At 36.3% G+C, this 19,227-nt stretch overlaps 1 protein-coding gene across 2 annotated transcripts in view; it reads right to left on the bottom strand.

Annotated features, from left to right (window-relative positions):
- MSRB3 (methionine sulfoxide reductase B3) overlaps positions 1–19,227 on the bottom strand; it is a 166,089-nt gene that overhangs the window by 111,844 nt on the left and 35,018 nt on the right. For both annotated transcript variants that reach the window (XM_047742503.1, XM_047742504.1), the window contains 2 exons: positions 6,232–6,340; positions 4,535–4,612 (listed from right to left, as the gene is read on the bottom strand). In XM_047742503.1, coding sequence (XP_047598459.1) covers positions 4,535–4,612; positions 6,232–6,340 — 187 coding nt within the window. The remainder of the gene's footprint in view (positions 1–4,534; positions 4,613–6,231; positions 6,341–19,227) is intronic.

The raw sequence follows: 19,227 nt of genomic DNA, 5'->3' as shown, positions 1-19,227 counted from the left end.
GGAATGTATTCAGGGTAAAGTACAAGTTTGAAAATGAAATGAGAATAATTGAATGGCCCTTTTTGTAAGGAAATATTATGTATAACGCTATCAGTCAAGTGAAAGTAGAGGATTACACATATACGTGAATGCACACACACACGCACTGTGAGTATTGGTAACACAGCAGTCAGGAAAACCACCTTTTCATCCTGCTCATGATTAGGCATTTTCCAATTCAGCACTTGTTTCTTCATTTTCTTTCTTTCTTTCTTCATTTTCATCAAGCTACTGACTTACTCAAAAGTCAGTTTACTGGGGCACCTGGGTGGCTCAGTGGGTTAAAGCCTCTGCCTTCAGCTTAGGTCATGATCCCAGAGTCCTAGGATCGAGCCCCATATCGGGCTCTCTGCTCAGCAGGGAGCCTGCTTCCTCCTCTCTCTCTCTCTCTCTCTCTCTCTGTCTGCCTGCCTCTCTGCCTAATTGTGATCTCTGTCAAGTAAATAAATAAAATCTTTTAAAAAAAAGGTCAGTTTACCTGTTTCCTGTTTCCCTCCCACTGCTATCTCTCATATTGTTACTCTATTTAGTCTTTTCCGCCAAATTTTCTTACCTTATTCTCTGCTTTCGAACAAAAACCCCTCATACTTTCTCACTCACACTCACCCACCCACACACCTCAATGGTTCCCTGCACTTAAGTGTTCCAAGTGTGAAACCAACCCTCTCAAGAAGGAAGTTCATTGTGGTACAATTCACTCCTCCAGCGAATGGCTTTCAAACTTCTGTTCATAAAACCTACAAGAATTTGGGGGGGAAATATATATGTATATACACACATATACATACATACACACACACACACACACACACACACACACTGGTCTTTTTATCAATTTATTGTCGCTTTCTTCTCTAGCCTTGTCTACTGTTAAAATGGAGCTGGGACCTTTAAAAAATTTTTTTTTTCTTTGTCAGTTAGCATGATATTAAACTTTGTCAGCAGAGGGCACAGGAGGAAAACTGCCGGAGAGAACAGTGCTCCGCTCCCCCCACCCCCCCGCCGGGGTTTCAGTCTGCGGACTCAAGGGGCCCCCGCGGTGCGTGTAGCTTCTCCAGCCAAGGGCTCCCGCAGCGCATGTACGTCTGCCCTTCCAGGCGCTCGCTCTGCGGGCAGCATCTCCCGCGCCAGGCTGCGGCAGTATGAACGCATCTGCAGCCCCGGCCTCCGCAGCGCACACCCACCTCCCCGGTGACAGGCTCCGATAGCACAGCAGCCTCTCCCGGGCCAGGTGCTGCCTTCAGTGCCAGGAAGCAGCAGCACCTGGCAGGAAGCAGCTCCACCGGCCACCCCAGGCCGCCACCTCCGCCACTCCAGTGCTTTCGTGGCGGAATGCCTGCAGTGAGACACCCCCCTCTAAACGGCTTTCCCCAGCACCGCAGAGGATAGATTTCCAGCAAATTTCAGAAGGTCGATTGCCAGGAAGGTGAACAGTCATGACACCGCAGTATAGCCGGGTACAGCCCCGCCCTCTCCAGTAAGACCCAGATCTCAGCCCCTGGGAGGGGAAGGTGGGGGGAGGGGCACTCGGGGGTAGCTTTTCCCTGGACTCTACCGCAGCCCTAGGGGTCATGATTGCTTCTCATATTTGCTTCTTCTGTATTCTTCAGAATTTCTATTTACTCCCTCCTAGCCAATCCCCTCATTACCACAATCCTCTGTTAAGGGTCGTAATTCTTTAAATTATGCTTACTTTCCTGTTCAAATTACTGTGTGGTTTCTGTATCCAGATTGTGTGCTGACTGATACATACTCTCCTACATATTTTGAAGTAACGGCTAAAATTTCTTATCAAAATTAAAATAATTGAAAAAAAATTGAATTTTCTAGTGTCCTGTAAATAGATTACAGGCTTAAAATACTTTTTTTTTTTTTTTTTTTTGTCAAAAACTTAGAGCTATATATTTAGGTAATTTAATGAATGGAGAAGTCCACCATACAACCTTATTTGCAAAAGTAGTCCTCTCTGTCCTATCTATCAACCAAGTGAAACCAAGTCAAAAAGAAAAAGACTTTCATTTTTCAAATTTAAATAAATATGTAGATACATCTCCTCATGACAACAGTCTCACTTGAGGAGACCAGTAGAAAATGGATAGACAAGCAACAGACAACAGATGGAAAGATGGATAAGCAGAGAGCAGGCAGACAGACAGAGTCTTACCAGGATGAAACACTATTTCATATTTTTTTTACCAGTTCAGTATTTTTCAAGATATATATATATATCGAATATATATATGTATGTATGTGTATATATATATCTATATTTATATCTATATCTATATCTATCTATCTATCTATATATAGATAGATATATAGCCTTGCTTTCCTGGGTTTCCCCTTCAGAAGTAATACATTCTTGAACTGTTACTTTGCTTGAAGCCTTAGAGACTTTATCCCAGGACAATAAATCATAGTAAGATTTGGGATGAGTGAAAGGTATGACATCTGTAAAGTATGAGAGGGGATTATGACAGAAGATAGGAAGAAAGAAGTGGCCGACCACAGATTCTCTCAGATACATCAGTGTCAGAGAAGAATACACATAGAAGCTGAGGACTAGGAAATTGGTTCCCTCAAAACTGTCCAAGCTCTGGGGCCCCTAAAAAGTCTTGGCGGACACCCAAGGTACAATTTCTCCGGTCTGAAGACAGCAGCCCTACACCAATGAACTTACACAATCTACAGTAAAGGCTAGAACAATTCCCCCACTAAAACTGACAAGAAACCAAGGAAGGAGGAGCATACAATTTTAAAAATAGGGGGGTTGGGGCACCTGGGTGGCTTAGCTGGTCAAGCAACTGCCTTCGGATCAGGTCATGATCTGGAGTCTCGGGATCAGGTCCCACATCTGGTGCCCTGCTTGCCGGGGAATCTGCTTCTGCCTCTGACCTCTCCCCTCTCATGCTGTCTTTCTCTCTCTCTCTCAAATAAATAAAATAAATCTTTTTTAAAAATAAAAATAATAAAATAATAAAAAATTAAAAATACGGGGAAAAGAGAATAAAAAATTAAACCATATTCCTTAGAAACTTAGAAAATAAAAGCTTTCCGTATAAGAATGCTAAAGGAAATTGACATAATATCACCTCAAATGTGAAACTCCCTGAATCTCACCAGTACCTGTGTTTAAACAAAGATCTTGCTTTTCAGTATTTGTGACGCAAGATCTCACATGGGTTCAATCCTTCATTTACAGTGGTTCTGTTTCTTATTTAAAACAATAAGTTTTCCTTAGATCTACTACTTTACTGAATCACATGATGGGGAAAGAGATGGAGATTCTTAAACAAAAGGCAAAGGGGATGTGGCCAATTTTTACCATTTGGGATATTAACAAGTTTAACATGGCTCAGCAACTATCTTAAGTGTTATATCAACTATTATGACACAAGCTAAAGGTGTTGAAATATAAGGATGTGTGTTTTCTGAGAGGAAATGGGTGACAATTTGAAGGGCTGGGGTTTTTTTAACATGAAGAATAAATACATAAGAATTCAGAACAGATTCTCAACCAACACTAATGTGCAATAAGGTTTATGCAAGTTAAGAAAGGTTTTAAACTTCTAAAAAAATTTCAAGGAAACTATTATTTCCTGTTATTTCTGGAAAATCTGTAAATGCTAGTGTTTTAAAAGGGAAACATTTATGGAGAGATATTAAGTATGTTTTACATGCTACACATATAGGATTCTTGTTTGTTCATTTCCCCTTAGAAATTTGTAATTCTGCTTTAAATAAGTGACATTTACTCTCAGTTAAGCTTTTTGTCTTTTCATTCCCCCAAATAAGCATCCTCATGGGAAGTACAGGGCTTCTAGGATTTTTCTACATCTAGATAATTAAATTTTGGTAAAGATTTTCCTTTCTTGAATAAGATCCATAACCTACACTGTCTGAATTGACTGTTTTGGCAAAAAAATCTCTATACCGCTTGTTTTATAGTAAAGTATTGGCATCTTTAAAATAAAGATAATTTGCTTACATATGTACAACTATCAGTTATAATACCCACATTACTTTCAGTACAGGTATTGCGCTTTGTTACAGAAATATGAATAATCAACTTGGTGGCTATTATTCAATCGAAGGATGCATGAGAAGAACTTTTACTGTGGCCCAATAAATGAATTTAGGGCTATCACTTGGTAGAAGAAAAATCAACAAATATATAAATATTCCTATGCCCACCAAAATCTCTTTCATAGCTCTTCTAAGCACCATGGTTAATTGCTATGAGCAAGTTAACACTGGAGATTTTAAAGATCCAAATAGTGCAAAGGCAGCCAGTCTACCAACTGGTAATTTATCATGAAAGTCAACAATTACTTTTGTTTTGTAGAGAGAAAATAGAAATAATAGAAATAAGAAAATTTAGTAGCATAAAGATTCTTTTTTTTTAGTAGCATAAAGATTCTAATGTGAATGAGCAATAACTAGTTTGTTGTCATCCATGATATTTCCCATATCCATAGGTTTTTCACACACTTACTTGAACAATGGAGTTCCACAAACAACACATTTATATGTTCCAGGATCTTTGTGATGTGTATATTCTCCTTCAAAGGCACTGATAAACAATAAACAGAGTATTAAAAAAATTAAACAAAGTTAGTATTATTTCTTATAGAATGTATTTACTTAAAATATATTTCTCTAATAAATCTTTCAAGGCCTTTTTGTCCTAAAATGAGAACAGACCAAACATATGGAAATCTGAACATTACTAATATATTTCAAATCTATATAATAAAATGTGCATATAACTACTCTAAACTAGAGGTTAAAAAAAAATCAAGCCATCTAGCTATGTAATGCTTAGAACAAAATTTTTGTTATTTAAAAAAACGTTATAATTCAGATTCACAGGGAAAAAAAATTACTACATAAGATTTCTGCCTACTCTACAGTGTCCAAGAGTGTATACCCAAAAATGCAGAAGGGTCCAAGACTTCAAGTGGAAGGAGTCTTTTATTTTTTGGTTCGAAAAGGAATATTGCAGCTTTAAGGGAATATTTTCTAAGTTAACAATCTTAAAGGCTAGGAGGTCATTCAGCTAATACAAATCAGCTGTGCTAGCCCAACAAAACGTCTATGTGCTCTGCAGCTTGTTTTTATTATCCTTTCACCCTCTTTATGAGGTCCAATTTTTTTATAAACAGCATTTTTAAGAATGACCTAATCTCTAGTTGTTTGTGTGCATTAAATCATTTTGCTAGTCATGTACACAGCGGGATGGGCAGAGGTCCTCCTGGGCTGAGGCTGAAGCCCACCACTGGCTCACTGTGTGGCGAGAGTAGACTCTGTCAGAGCTTCGATGTTGGGTAAATTCCGTAAACAGTATATACTATGACAGGAAGAGAATGTTGACTATTAACAAGGCCCCCGTGTGTGGCAGAGGGCTCTTTCAGTTCATGAATGAAAACAAGAAGTTACATCATTAATAAATTTGGATCAGAGGTAAGTCACAGCCCTATGCCAGCCTCCATGATATAAATTAAACAACAAAATAGTTGGACCTTGGCAGGTTACCTTTGAGCTGGAATCAGCTGAGAGAGACTTTATTCACTAAAAACGTCTTGGAAGTGAACAAACTCTTTTTTCAGGACTCAGGGCGAACTTCCAAGGACCAGAGCCATGTGAGGGCAGTTATTGAAAATTTTTGACATTCCAACCACAAATGAGCCAATAAATACTTTCTCCACATGTGCTTCAAAAAGAAATTGGAGTGGGGTAGAAAGGAACTAAATTATGCTACCTTCTTTTTGCAGCCAAAACGTCTATACTTACAATGGCCACCTTCAAAATTTCAGCATCCTGGCACAGTGCCATGTCCCTCATGGTTTTGCTTACTGTGATGTCTTCCCAAAAAATGTACCTAAATCGCTATTACTTCCACACATTTTGTAGTAAACTAAAAACAGGCCCTTAATAAAAGCCTTGTGACTTTACATAAGATAGAGTGTTCATTAAATGGGGGAAAGAATAAATAAAACTTAGTCTTAACCTAAACAATACCATTTTCAACCTTTTCAAGGATACTAATTTGTAGATTTTTAGCAAATAAGTGTAGAATTCTTTAAATTAAATGGCAAGGAAAATGATTCAGAGCCATGGAGGTGGGGGGGTGCGGTGGGGGGAGGTGAAGAAAACTAGTTCTTAATGACTTTTTCTTACAGCTCATCTTACCTTTCGGTCCCTTTCTCCTGAGTGACATGGTACTGCAGGGGTGTTAGCCGCTTCCTCAGTTCCTGCTGGGAAAAGACCACCTTACAGTTCTTTTTATCCCTACATGACCCTGGAAAGAGAGAGGATATGGGAGAAGGAGTCTTTTTAGTTCGAATCCTAAATACTTGCTTTGGCTGGGCGCCACCGCCCAGCTTCTGCAGTCACTTGTCAACCACTAGACTGGTCCCTAACGCACCAGACAAAATGATCTGAACTGCAGCTGACTATTTCTCTCAGGTGGAAGAGAATCTTTCTCAAGATTCAGGGGCTCCCACTGGAGCATTGACAAAGTGCCCTAACCAAAGATGCCAACATGGGATGGTAACAACTCACTGAATGTTCCCAAAGGTGGTAGTATATCCTTTGTCTCCTAATACCAGGAAACCTTTTTTTTTTTTTTTTTCAAAGAAATTCCAAAAGCATCACCCTGCTTATGAGCATTTACACTGTATACATATATATAAGATGATGGGCATATTATATTGAAGAGTAACTCCCCACTCAACAATTCTGCAACTTAGCGGGATAGCTTGAAACCATCATTCAATTTCCATTTTAGGCCATTTAAATGGTATCCTATTTTTTTTTTTAAACCCTAAAGATGCATTTTTCCATAACTTAGGAATTTGTTGTTCTCTGTGATTCTGTCAGACATTTCACTAGGTTCTGTAGAGTCCTTAAAAACAAGTGTCTTTAAAGACTGTATCTTATAATGTTAGAGAGGCAGCAAGAAAGCTTTAATAGACTCCAGAAGAAGGTTTTAACACTAATGTAGATTCAATAAGTTCCGAAGAAAAGGTGAGAAAAATAGGGAGGGGGGAGACAAAGAGAAGAAGTAAAGTGAATGTGATTTTACTTAGAGACCTACAGTCTTCTTTTTGCAAAGTACATCTAGGAAGACTTCACTGATTAAGTGTATTTGAATGGGGAAATAATTGTAATGTGATTGTAATAACAATGGCAGCTTTTATTTCGGCCTACACAGACTGCAGTAAAATGTTCAGACAACACCTGTTTATAGGTAGTATTTTATTTTACCTACACAAATGATTGAAAAGAAATATAACTCCGCAACAGGGCAACCCTTACTCAATGCAATAAAATTGCCCTTTTTTTTTAGGCCATCCATCATAGTAGGAAAGAGGCTTGCAGTGGGCCCTATGTGCAAAATCTCTTACCATGTTTTGAACTTTCTAAAAGAAAGCTTGCTTCATTACCTAAATACTGAACTTCCTCTGAAATGAAAAGAACTCTGATTAAAATAGAAATGCTCCCTACAACTTTTACTGGTAAGTCACCTGATGTCATAGTATGTGAGGTCACTGAAATGAAACCAGGAGAAAATTGACTAACCGGTTCCCCTGATTGTGGGATTGAGGAAGCATATCAGCTTCCAGAATCAGGGCCACCAAGACAGAGCGGCCGATCCTTGATGAGAAAATACAGAGGCGGGAAGATAGCTAACCAGAGCCAAACAAAGTCGCACCTTGGCCTAGGCCTGTGGGTTGTCAAACAGCACCTCTCCTGACCTTCCACGGAGCAGGCTGGCCTTGCTCTGGCCTGGGAAGATCAACAGGGACAGCTGGCGTATGGCTGATGGCGTGCCAGTCTCTCATCTGTTGGAACCCATATTACACTAGGCTTTATCCAAACACCTACTACTTACAATCTTTCTGAGGGGCAGATGAGAAATGTTTGTCCTGTCCAAGCCCATCTCTCCAGAGCCTGAACGCGGAACTGCTTTGTTACGTTTCAGTTGACTGTCATAACTGAGTTTCTGTTCCGTTCACTCTAGACTCTCAGAAGTGATCTTTTTGTTTTTATTTCTCTATTAGTTGGAAGGGTTGTATCTCTGTTGATTTTGTCCAAAAAGATTCATTAATTGCAAACTTAACATGACAAAATCTCTGGGTTAAAAGTATTCTTTCCCATGGCACGGAATTAAAATCTGCACAATTAGAATTAAACGATTCTGCCCAAAATATTTTTGTTAATATATGTTCATTCATACAAAAAGACCAATTGTGTCCCAAAATTGAGAGAACTAAGCTACCCATCTGTATGTCATTTAGCACAAGAGAAGCAACTGCAGGTTTAAATTACACGGTATTGGGTTGCAATTTCCTAACATTGGATGCTTTTCTGCTTTTTTACCTTGAGTCATTTACTAAGGAGTGTTCATAAAAAGTAGCTTAAAGCACAGATGCTTGCAAATCGTTTAGGCAAAGATGTCTCTCTCTTTTTCATTCTCCCTCTCTCAAAAATCTCTTCTGAAGAAAGAGAATAAAATTGCTGGTCAGTTTTGACGAACCACGTAAAGTATTTGTACAGAGAGAAAAGGTAAAATTGAAAACATCTGATTGAAGTAAATACGACAAACATAAAAGCTTTCCTAGTGAATGAAGGGTATTGAGGACACTTTATTTCATAGATTAGAAATTACTTTTGATCTAAACATTCTTAAAAACAGATTGTTTTTCCACCATGAACCATCTCATTAACTGTGCCACAGAGACCTCGTTTTCATGGCGCTTTGAAAGAGGGCTGTGCTCTTCTGTCAGACTCTGTCTTATCTGGGAGGGGGATAAAGATTTCAGTCCAGCTTTCTTTGTTTGTCTTTCAAGAACCACTAAAGCAGTATTCACACAAATTTTGTAGGAATGTGCCCTATGTCACAGCCTACAAATTATTTGGTTTTGGTGCACTTAAAGGTCATCTTCCAAATTAGCAAAATTTTCCTATATCCTGGCTTTTCAACCTTAAATATAAATATTGTTTCCTAACTGTAAGTGAGGTTTTTTGTTTGTTTTTTTTTTTTCTTTAAGGAACACTAGTGCTTATTTGAAGTTGTCGAACTTTATACGTTTTTATTCTTTGGTCATACCATGTTCTCAAAATAATTAGGCTTTCAAAGTGTATCTAATAGCAAAAGGAAGTATATGCAGACTAGAAACAGTTATTGTGATTTTATATTAAGCAACCCAATGAGCAGTTAGTCAGATTTTAATAAATTTCTTGCCACATAGTTTAATAATATACTTCCTGGACAATTGAAAGCTATACTATTACATTAGTTCTTCTAGCATCATAACCCAAAACTGACATATATAAACACAGAAAGGCTTTCCTTTTGTCTCTGATTTCCTTTCTCCCTCTCAGACTCACTTTTCTAAAGTTATATGGTGCCACTGTTAATTTTGAAGAAATCATTTCATTTTGAAATCCTAGAATAATTCATTGGATGGTTTCCCTTCACTATCTTCACTTAGGAACTGTAATTTTCTTATTACACAGGGTAATTTAACATTAGTATTACATGACATCTGCTCAATGACCTCTAAATTGGCTTAGAAGTATGTTAGGGAAAGACTTTTCCCTGTATTAAATGTTTACTAGAATGCTTCGAAGGCACAAGTGAGTGTGTGTGTGCACACATGCAACACAAAATATGTTTGGGGGAGTGATACTGCCACCTCGGTATCTCACTGTAACACCAGTCCCTACAGAGTAACTTCAGTATAGATAAGCTCCATCTTGAACCCCATCCAAGAGTATTTATTGACTGAAATATGCCTGAAGTCTCTTTTTATATTGGTGCTTGTTCCATTGAGGCTTGCTGCCTCAAAGCCAATATTATCCTGAAGCTCCAATGGCAAGCTCTTGCTCTAAGTAGAAACAGGCTTACAGCAAAAGTTCATGTTCTGGTTCTGCCTGCTTCCCAGTCATGTGATCTCAGGCAAGTCAGTCTCTCTGACCATGTGCTGACACCTTCACAGGTCTGCTCTAAGGACCACAGCAACGATCTAAGTGATCTCAGCAAACACTGTCTGAATAAATGCAGTACCACATTATCATGCTGAAGCCACTAAATTCTGAAGTTAAAAATGTATTTTCAAAGGTAGCCACGTTAACTATTTCAGAGTGCTGCAGTATTTTATTGGTAACCATTTTTCTATAATAATTCCCTTAGGACAGTATTTTTCTCACAAATTATCTTTTTAAATTATTAAAATAAGAATTAAAAGAAAACTAAAATTTGAGTATTTACTATGTACCAGGCTCATTTCTAGGCATTTTTACATAACCATGTTTAATCCTCGCAATAATTCTAGGAGGTAGACATCATGCCCATTCTACAGATTCAGAAACTGAGGTTCAGAGAGGTTGTAAAATAACTAAGGACAAACAGTAAATAGATATATCAACTCAAACCCAAGGCTATCTGACCCTAAAGCTCATAGTCATTATATAGTCTGTGAGGACAAATTATGCTACTGTTTTCTTCTTTCTTCTTAAATTATGCAATAACTTTTAGCTCAAGAACTATTGCTAACAAGTTAAGATAATAAAGGAGAAGAGTAATAATCACCACAGTACATTCAGAAAAATAAATACATTTGTCTGCTGGCCAATGTCTGTTTTCCTGTGTTCATTCCCTCAGCAGAAGGTCAATGACAAGGTTCAAATGGGATTCTCACAAAGTCTATAAAACGTTGAAAGGCTTTTTAACTTCCTGTTAAGAAGTAAATCAGATCTGTTACCTAAGTCTTAGAACACTTTTAAGTCATAAATCTTACATTTCATTGTGAAAAATCAAAACAAAACAAGACCTAAAGACCCCATAACTTTAGTTTTGGTTCTAGGATCAGAAAAAAATGAAACTATTAAATATTTTCCCAAGATAATAAATAAATAAAAGATGACAAGACCATCTTGTTTTGCTTTGAGTTTAGTGGGTTTAAACAGTAAAAATCATGTTGAAATAGCTTGCTACTATATTTCAAAGTGGTATGCTTGAATTTTCATTACCACTTTGAATTTTCAGTTCGTTATTAGTCCATCACAGTGGAAAGCTGAACACTATCCAGGTAAGACAATGTTAGAAATTTCTAAATAAGTGGGCATTTATAAAAGCCAAATCTAGTCCATTTTAGAATAGCATGTGAAATGTATTCCATGAACCATTTTTTTCATATATGTTTGTTTGTTTTGCATTCCAGTAATTCAATAAAGACTTGGAAAAAAAAAATGCCAAGCATGAGGAAGAAAAGCTTTCATGCCTATAGAAGCATACCCAATTCTGATTTTTCTCAAAGTAGATCTACATAGGAAAAACATTCCCGAGATTAACATGCAATCTAAGATGTCACTTTTGCCTCAATACTGTGGCTTCCATGAAACTAGAGTTGCGGGGCTTACTTACAGGACCATTGATCCCACACTTTTTTCTTACTATTTTCTAAAGGCAACAAAAGTGTTGAATGCTTACAGAGTGCCAGGTACTGTGCTAAATAAAATATATTCATTCATTCCTCCAGTAATCATTGAGCACCTATTATATGCTGGCATTATTCTAAGTACTTAGGCTATATCAGTGAACAAAATAAAGATTCTGCTTTCATGGAGCTCCTGCAAAAGCAGCAGAGGTGGGGGAAGACAGAAAAAACACAATGAAAATAAGTAAGCAAATTAGATAGCCTCTTAGAAGGTGATAAGCACACAGGAAGGAAAAGGGCAATACTGAGCAGAGCAAAGAAGATTAGAAATGGAAGAAGTTACGGGATGTAGCCTTAAATATGGTCAAGGTAGGGCTCACTGAGAAGTGACATTGGACAAAGCCCTGAAGGAAGAGAGAAAGTTGGCTGTACGAATATCCAAGAGGTGCTTTCTAAACACACAGAGGACATGGCCAATACAAGAGATGATAACGCTAATTCATGCTCCAGTGGTAGAGACAGAGACAGGGAACTGCAAGACGCGTGCCAAAACCTGAATGTGAATGAGGCAGAAAGCAACAAATTAAACATGCAAAGAGTAAGTTTTTAAACCAGGAAATTTACAATTACATATCTTCATACAGACATTGTCTGGCATTACTTTTTAATCCCAAGAGAAATGTTAGGGAATCTCGTTTTAGCAAAGTGTTATCCTTGAAATAGCTCTCCGAGAGCATCTGACTGGCTGAACTTTGAACCCGGAACTAGAGTGCAGTCTCTGCTAACTTGCTCTGTGTAATTAATGTCATCCCTTTCAGACTACAGATATCGTTCCAACCTGGAGTCATGCGTGAGAGGACACTCAATAGATGTTTTTCAGTGATAAATTTTTGATAGACCCAGAGAGCAAAATCCTTTAGGCAAGGATGCTTTTACCCTTCTGGAACAATCCTGTCCCTCCTCCCTGCCGAATGCTTGTGCAGGTGAGGTCAGGGAATATTCATAATTAAGAAAGTTTAAAATTTGTACCTCACCTGGTTTCCATGTTTAAAAACATTCCTAATTTTTACATTTAGGTTCGGTTTCATTTCATTCATCCTCAAGTCTTAAATATAACACAAAGAAAATAAAACTTCAGGTCTTAAGAGTCAGAAAGCAAGACCACTGTTCTTCCAAAAGATTTTTTTTTCTATATGTGAGAAAAATCATATCCTTGTCATAGAATTATCACATTTCATGCCTTCTCATTGTTTTTCTATTCACATAAGACAGTTCTACAGATCGGTTTCAGTTATATTCTGTTGATGCACGCACAGAGTTCTAATTAACATCAATGGACATTAGAAGCATGCCAAAGCAACATACCATTTTAAATGTTTTGAATTAAACAAGACCATATGTTTTAGTGGAGCATAGTTGAATGATAAAATTGGTCTCTGGTTTCCATACTGAAGGTCTGAACAGATAATTGAGAGAATACTTTTAAGGAAATTTTCCTTCCAGGTCTACATACTTATTTATTCAGATAAATTCCAAATAAATTCATATTTATTCGGATAAATTCGTCCCTACTCTGATAAATCCTTTCTTCTGTATACCCTAGTACTAGTGCATTTACTCTACAAGGTACTATTTACATGAGCTAAAATAGCATTTTTCAACTACTCTCAAATGTCTTCAGTGTTTCCACTTTATTTTCCAGATTATAAATTCTTTGACAATACAAACTGTTGAGCCTCATATTAATTCATACATTCTACAACTACTTATTAAACATCTACAGTGAATCAAGAACTATGATGAGCTCTGGAAAGTTAAAAACAAATAAGTCAAGGTTCTGATCTTAGGAGAGCACACATTCTAGCAGGAAAGATATAAGAAAAGCCATCAATACAATGTGCAGTCGCATGGTAAAAGTATAAACAAAATTTTGTGTATAGAATGTTAACAAAGAAGACATTAATATTCTCAAACTTTGCCCATCTAGATTGACGAGGTCCAATTGTAACTGAGATATGGAAAACTCATATATTGTAGAAACAGCATCTATAGGCTCAGAGGGCTAGAGAAGATTCAAATAGGGCAGAGAACTCCATCTAGACAAGCTGAGATGTAGTGTGATCAAATGTGTTCAATGTCAAGTTGGTAAGTATCCGGGTCTGATGAATGGAATCCAAAGGGTCTTTCACATAAGAGAATCAGCTAACTTACCAAAGTAAAAACAGACAGGATAAAGTGTGGATTTAGATTTGGAAGAGGAGAAATTGTGGAACTGAGAAGTAAAGCAGTTTTGGGGTGCCTGGGTGGCTCAGTGGGTTGAGCCTCTGCCATCGGCTCAGGTCATGATCCCAGGGTCCTGGGATCGAGCCCCACATCGGGCTCTCTGCTCACCAGGGGGCCTGCTTCCCCCCCCCCCCACTGCCCTGACTGCCTCCCCTCACCCCCGCCTGCCTCTCTGCCTACTTGTGATCTCTCTCTGTCAAATAAATAAATAAAATATTTTTTTTAAAAAAGGAAGAAAGAAGGCCAGTTTTAATATTAAGGGGAATGTGTGCAAGCTTTTTCTCACTGGAAGTCAATGGGAGTACATTTATTTCCCACAACATCCAAAGGCTATTAATATGGTTTAAAATTCTAGCTTTTAATAGTAAGTTCTCATAATTAGGGAGGCATGAGTTTCTTGATAGGAGATGTGGAGATGCTTGCAGCTATGTGCATCCTGGTGAAACATTCACCTGAATGACTCTGTAAGATAGAAACCACATTTTGTATTTCTATCTATTACTTGTGTGTCACAAGTAAATTTTTAATTGTTGAAGTCATATGTAGCAATAATTTTATCAACGTTCTTAAGTATCTAAAAGAACTAGAGTACTTTATCAACTCTTCAGTATGTAATGCAAATACCAAGAGCAATGATTTTTACATTAATGTGGACCATAAAGCCTAAGTTTTGGGAAATATTTAAAACATCTCTTGATGCAAAAAGCATTTTCCTGCTTGCAAAGCATATGAGTAAAAAGAGAATTTTTAAAGGCACCGCCATCATCAAGTGACAATGGTGGAAGAGAAAGTCACTTAACTTCAAGTCTATCTGATTGCATGTGAAATGTCTGACAAAGTTGGAGTTCCCTGTTTTTAATTTTTTTTTTTTTCTAGTATGGGTCTTCACTAGAACATCATGGCCCATACAGGGAAAGAAAAAAAAAAAAATTAAAAACAGACAGGCTCATTTCCATTCTACATTTCACATGCAATCAAAAAGACTTGCAAAAAATAGCTTGCTCTCCCATCCTGCCTTGCCCCTTTGAGAGCACAGACTGAAGGGAAGATGAAGGGTAACTATCCGCAAAAAGGAAGGATAGGATCCACCATTTAGGGATGCAGAATTCTATTTAAATGTAACATTAAGAATACTTCATTAGAAAGAAAATAAAATTTATATTGTCTGAGAGTTTAGCTTTGTAAATTTCCAAAATTACATTATCTCCCAAATCAAATTTAAAATCTAAATTAATTCTAAAACAATGAGCAGAAAACAAGTCTGCAATGTCACTCAATGAATAGCTAAATTTGAGTCCATATGTTCCAGAAAAATCTGAAAGATTCTAGGGTGAAAAAAAGTAAAAATTTTATATTTTTCTTTATCACTGAGACAACTAAGAAAAGGCATAGGACTCCTCCTGAATTATTCAGTACCTCCTTGAAAGACAGAGTACATACATACCTTGGTTACCTTTGCACTCCCAGCACCTAGCAATGTGCCCGGGCAAGAGTAAGTAATAAGTAAGTATATGCTGCATTTAAATATTTATTCAAACTCCCCATTTTAATTATTGTATTTAAATTTTCTTCCAAAAAGATGTTTCTAAATGGATGACTTAGGCTATGTTCTTGGAATTAACTTAAAAACTACAACAACAGGGGTGCCTGGCAGGCTCAATCAGTGGAGCATATGTCTCTTGATCTTGGGGTTGTAAGTTCAAGCCCCACATTGGGTGTAGAAATTACTTAAAAAATAAAATCTTTTTAAAAATTGCAACATTAATATTTTAAATCAGTTGCAATTAAAAAAAGAATAATTGATGATAGATTAATTTTTTTCTTTTATTACTATTCTGATCCTTCTTGAGTTCCACATTCAAATCTTCTATTACCGGCTAATAATCCACTAAATCTTTGGATTTAAGACCAAGAGATTACCTAATCCAGCGCTTCCCAAAATGTAATCTGTAACACACTGGCTCCAAAAAAAAAAAAAAAAAAAAATGCTAATGGGTGGTTCTTACAAGGAGGTGGGCGGGGGGGAGTAGAGGGTTGGTGAGAATAAATTTCCACAGTCAAACTCTATTGGAAAAATCAAGGTACATGGGTTTTTAATGAAGATCCTCTCAGAGATTTTTCTTATGCTGATGTGCATTATTAAATACGTGGTATTTCAGCACACCATACTTTACACTCTACTACAAAAGTAAAAAAGAGTTGCCAATGACATAATATTTTCTCACATGGTTGGTTAAGCTGCATCCTCATATCAAGATGATAAACTGTAAAAACAGAAGTTATAAATATGATAGCATGCAGTTTCTCAATCTGACAATAGGATCACTTTTACAGGGTATTAATTAGTGTTCCTCAAGTTATAATTTGGGAAATGAGGAACTTCTAGTCCAAAGCTCTCATGAGGAAACCAGGTCCTAACAAAGTTATTTGACATGGTCACACACCTGGTTAATGAGAGCCAGGCTCTCTTGTCTGCAGCGTTCCTACTTTAATTTATTCATTCATTACATTTCTTCTTGAACTCCTGCTTTGTTGTGCTTTAACATGCCCATCTTTTACTAACCCATGTGCTCACAGTCCATTCCCACCCCCATGTCGCCATCCCACCCCTACGACTTCCTGCTAATTACATCTACACATTCCTTCAATATCTGTCATTGCTTCAGATCTTATTCCAAGAAGCCAGTCAGCCATTCTGTTCAGAAAGAAGCAGAGTGCTTCTCACTTCTCTTATCCCTCCATAGGAGGGAAGCAAAGGAGGAAGTGTTTATGTAGAATCATAAAACCATCAAGTATATAACTTCCTTCATCCTATAGATAACAAAACCTGGACCCAAAGTGGCCGTCTTCCTCATCAGGATATAACATTTCTTAAAAACAGAGGTCACATTATTTACAGTGTGGCATTATTTTGATATATAAGAGGATTGCTACTTAATTCATTCACAATATTTATCAAACACCTATTAAGTGACAAGATTACAATTCTAGCTGCAGAGTTATAGTAGTAAACTAAAGAGGCAAAAAAATTTCTGGCTTTCCGGAGCTTACTCTGAAGGAACCAAGGATTTTCCTACATTAGAAATAGATTTTGGCCAATCAAACCCATCACCTTTCCCGGGCATATTTAATTTCCCACCCCTCCTTTTTTAAAATTTTCCAGCTTATTTCCTGTACAGCCAGAGATTAAAGTGGCACAGAATACATTTCTGGGAAATGTGAGATAGATAATGTTAATACCTGAAGGTCATATCTAATCGTGAAAGATTTGAAAAGATTGTAAGTCATTCCCAGCTTACAGATGAAAAACAGGAATAAAAGGCATAAAGCAGATTTAATGGGGCCAGAAAGCAAGTTGGTAGTACAAACAAGCTAGTAAATACAGACTAAGCTTCCAATCTGTTTTCTTCATCAACACCCAGTAATAGGACAGCAAGATCTGAAACTTACAATGTTATCTAAATTTGAACAAGAACTATTAAAATATTAATTAAAATGGAATATAGTATGAACAGCTGTCTCATTCTGTGAGCCAAAATGCCTTCTAAACAAAACAAAATCTTAAAAACTATAGCTATAGAATTTTGGATTTTCTTTGCTTACTTAAAATTAAAATAATCTAATGATTTAAATTAGCATTCCATTCTTTGCTTGCAATTATATGGCTGGATATAATAAGTATATCTAGTGTTGAAGGAAATGGTTATCATAGTAGTTGGATAAATTTAAATTCTCTAAATGTATAGCTCTTACAAATCACCTAAATAACATCTTTGTCCTTCCTTGGTATATTTTTTATAACATACATTTTTAAGTGGCTAATACAAGTATACTAAATGTAAAAAAAGAAAAAAAATAGGGAATTGAAATAAATGAATGGAAATTTTAAATTTTTAAATAAATGGTTGATTTTAAATGCAAATGCACAGAAATTAGAAATTAATTTGCCACTGCATCTCAGTAAAAACTTTTTTTAAGGCATTTTAAATTAAAATGTATCTAGCAAAAGCTAGTGATGAGAAAATTAGCCTCTAAACAAAATATTTCGGATGAATCTACAAATTGGAAAAGACTGACAATGACAATTCATCGAGTATCCAGCCTCAATATTAGTGAGTCTTTGTGAACTGCCAAAAAGGCCTCATTTCTTCACTAAACATGTCTGTTGTTGAGAGCGAAAGATGGTTTCGGCTTGTTTGCATAAACCCTTCTATATGATCTGACAGGTAACCTTCTTGTGAGCATGTTTAGTTAGATAAACATCTAATAACTCCACTTATAAGATTCCCCAAGAGTCCATATTGTCTAGATAATCTAACCCTGCAGAATATTGTTTTCAGAACTCATCAACATGTTTTATATTCTTTACAGTCACTGTTAGTCAACCAGTGAGTTTCTCAAACTAAATTTTTTTTATCTTTTGCTCATGCCCATTTTTATCTCCCTTGCTATTAGATATTGCTACATATTTTATAACCATTAATGTATATATGAAGAATTTATTCCATATTTAATAAAAAATTAACAAAATCCACATTTAACAAACCATATGCCCAACATCTTATCCATACAGATGTATTGTGCTATAGTAATTAGCTTTGTGCACAAATAGTTTTTAAAACTCATATTGTAATTAGATGTCATACAGCAAGTTTTCAACATTAACATTAAAGCTTTATTATATCATAGAGCTACTAAAACATTTTATTTTAGAAAAAATATAGCTGCATCAGAGTACTCATTAATCAACATTTTAAATATAATTTTCTTAGTTTCCAAAAATATTTTAATTCATGCTTAACAATCAACATGTTAAACCATAACATTTTCAAGATTCTATAAAAATTCAAAACATAGCAAAACAAAATGTAAAATTTTCTTTCATTCTTGGGTGGTCTGCTGAAGAAAATTTAGTTGCATATAATGCTATAAATTACTGTTAAATCAGCTATTTGGATTTAAGATAAGTTAATTTATGAAAACTTGTTTTAGTTTATAGAAAGTCTATACATGAAAGACAATTTCGATGAGATGTCCAAGCCTAAGGGACTTGGAATCCTATTGAAATGGAAAAGGTTTTGCACTCTACAAATACTGTTTGAACAAAATATAAGCAGAAAAGCTTGTGGTTTGTAAATCCATATGTTCTTAACTGGATATTCTTTACATACTTTTGTTTACATTTTCACAATGCACCTATGTGCTAAGGATATCAGTACGCTTGCATGCTGCAAAAGAATGTAAATCTAGTGCCATCTACCGGAAAAAGTGGGTACAATTCAATTAGTCGCAGATCATTTTGTGAATTATGTGAGTTGAAATTTGTAGGTCTATTTTTAAAATATTATCTGTTTCTTTTTTAAAAATCTCCCCAATGTATTTTTAATATAATCAAAGAAGTTAGGTAAGATGAGCATGTAAGACAATGGTGTAACTGAACAATGGTGGGCATTAATCT

The sequence above is a fragment of the Lutra lutra genome, chromosome 8 (assembly GCF_902655055.1).
Source record: "Lutra lutra chromosome 8, mLutLut1.2, whole genome shotgun sequence".
Taxonomy (NCBI): Eukaryota; Metazoa; Chordata; class Mammalia; order Carnivora; family Mustelidae; genus Lutra; species Lutra lutra.
The sequence above is the reverse complement of the archived record's forward strand: the minus strand, read 5'-3'. Positions and strand labels throughout refer to the sequence as shown.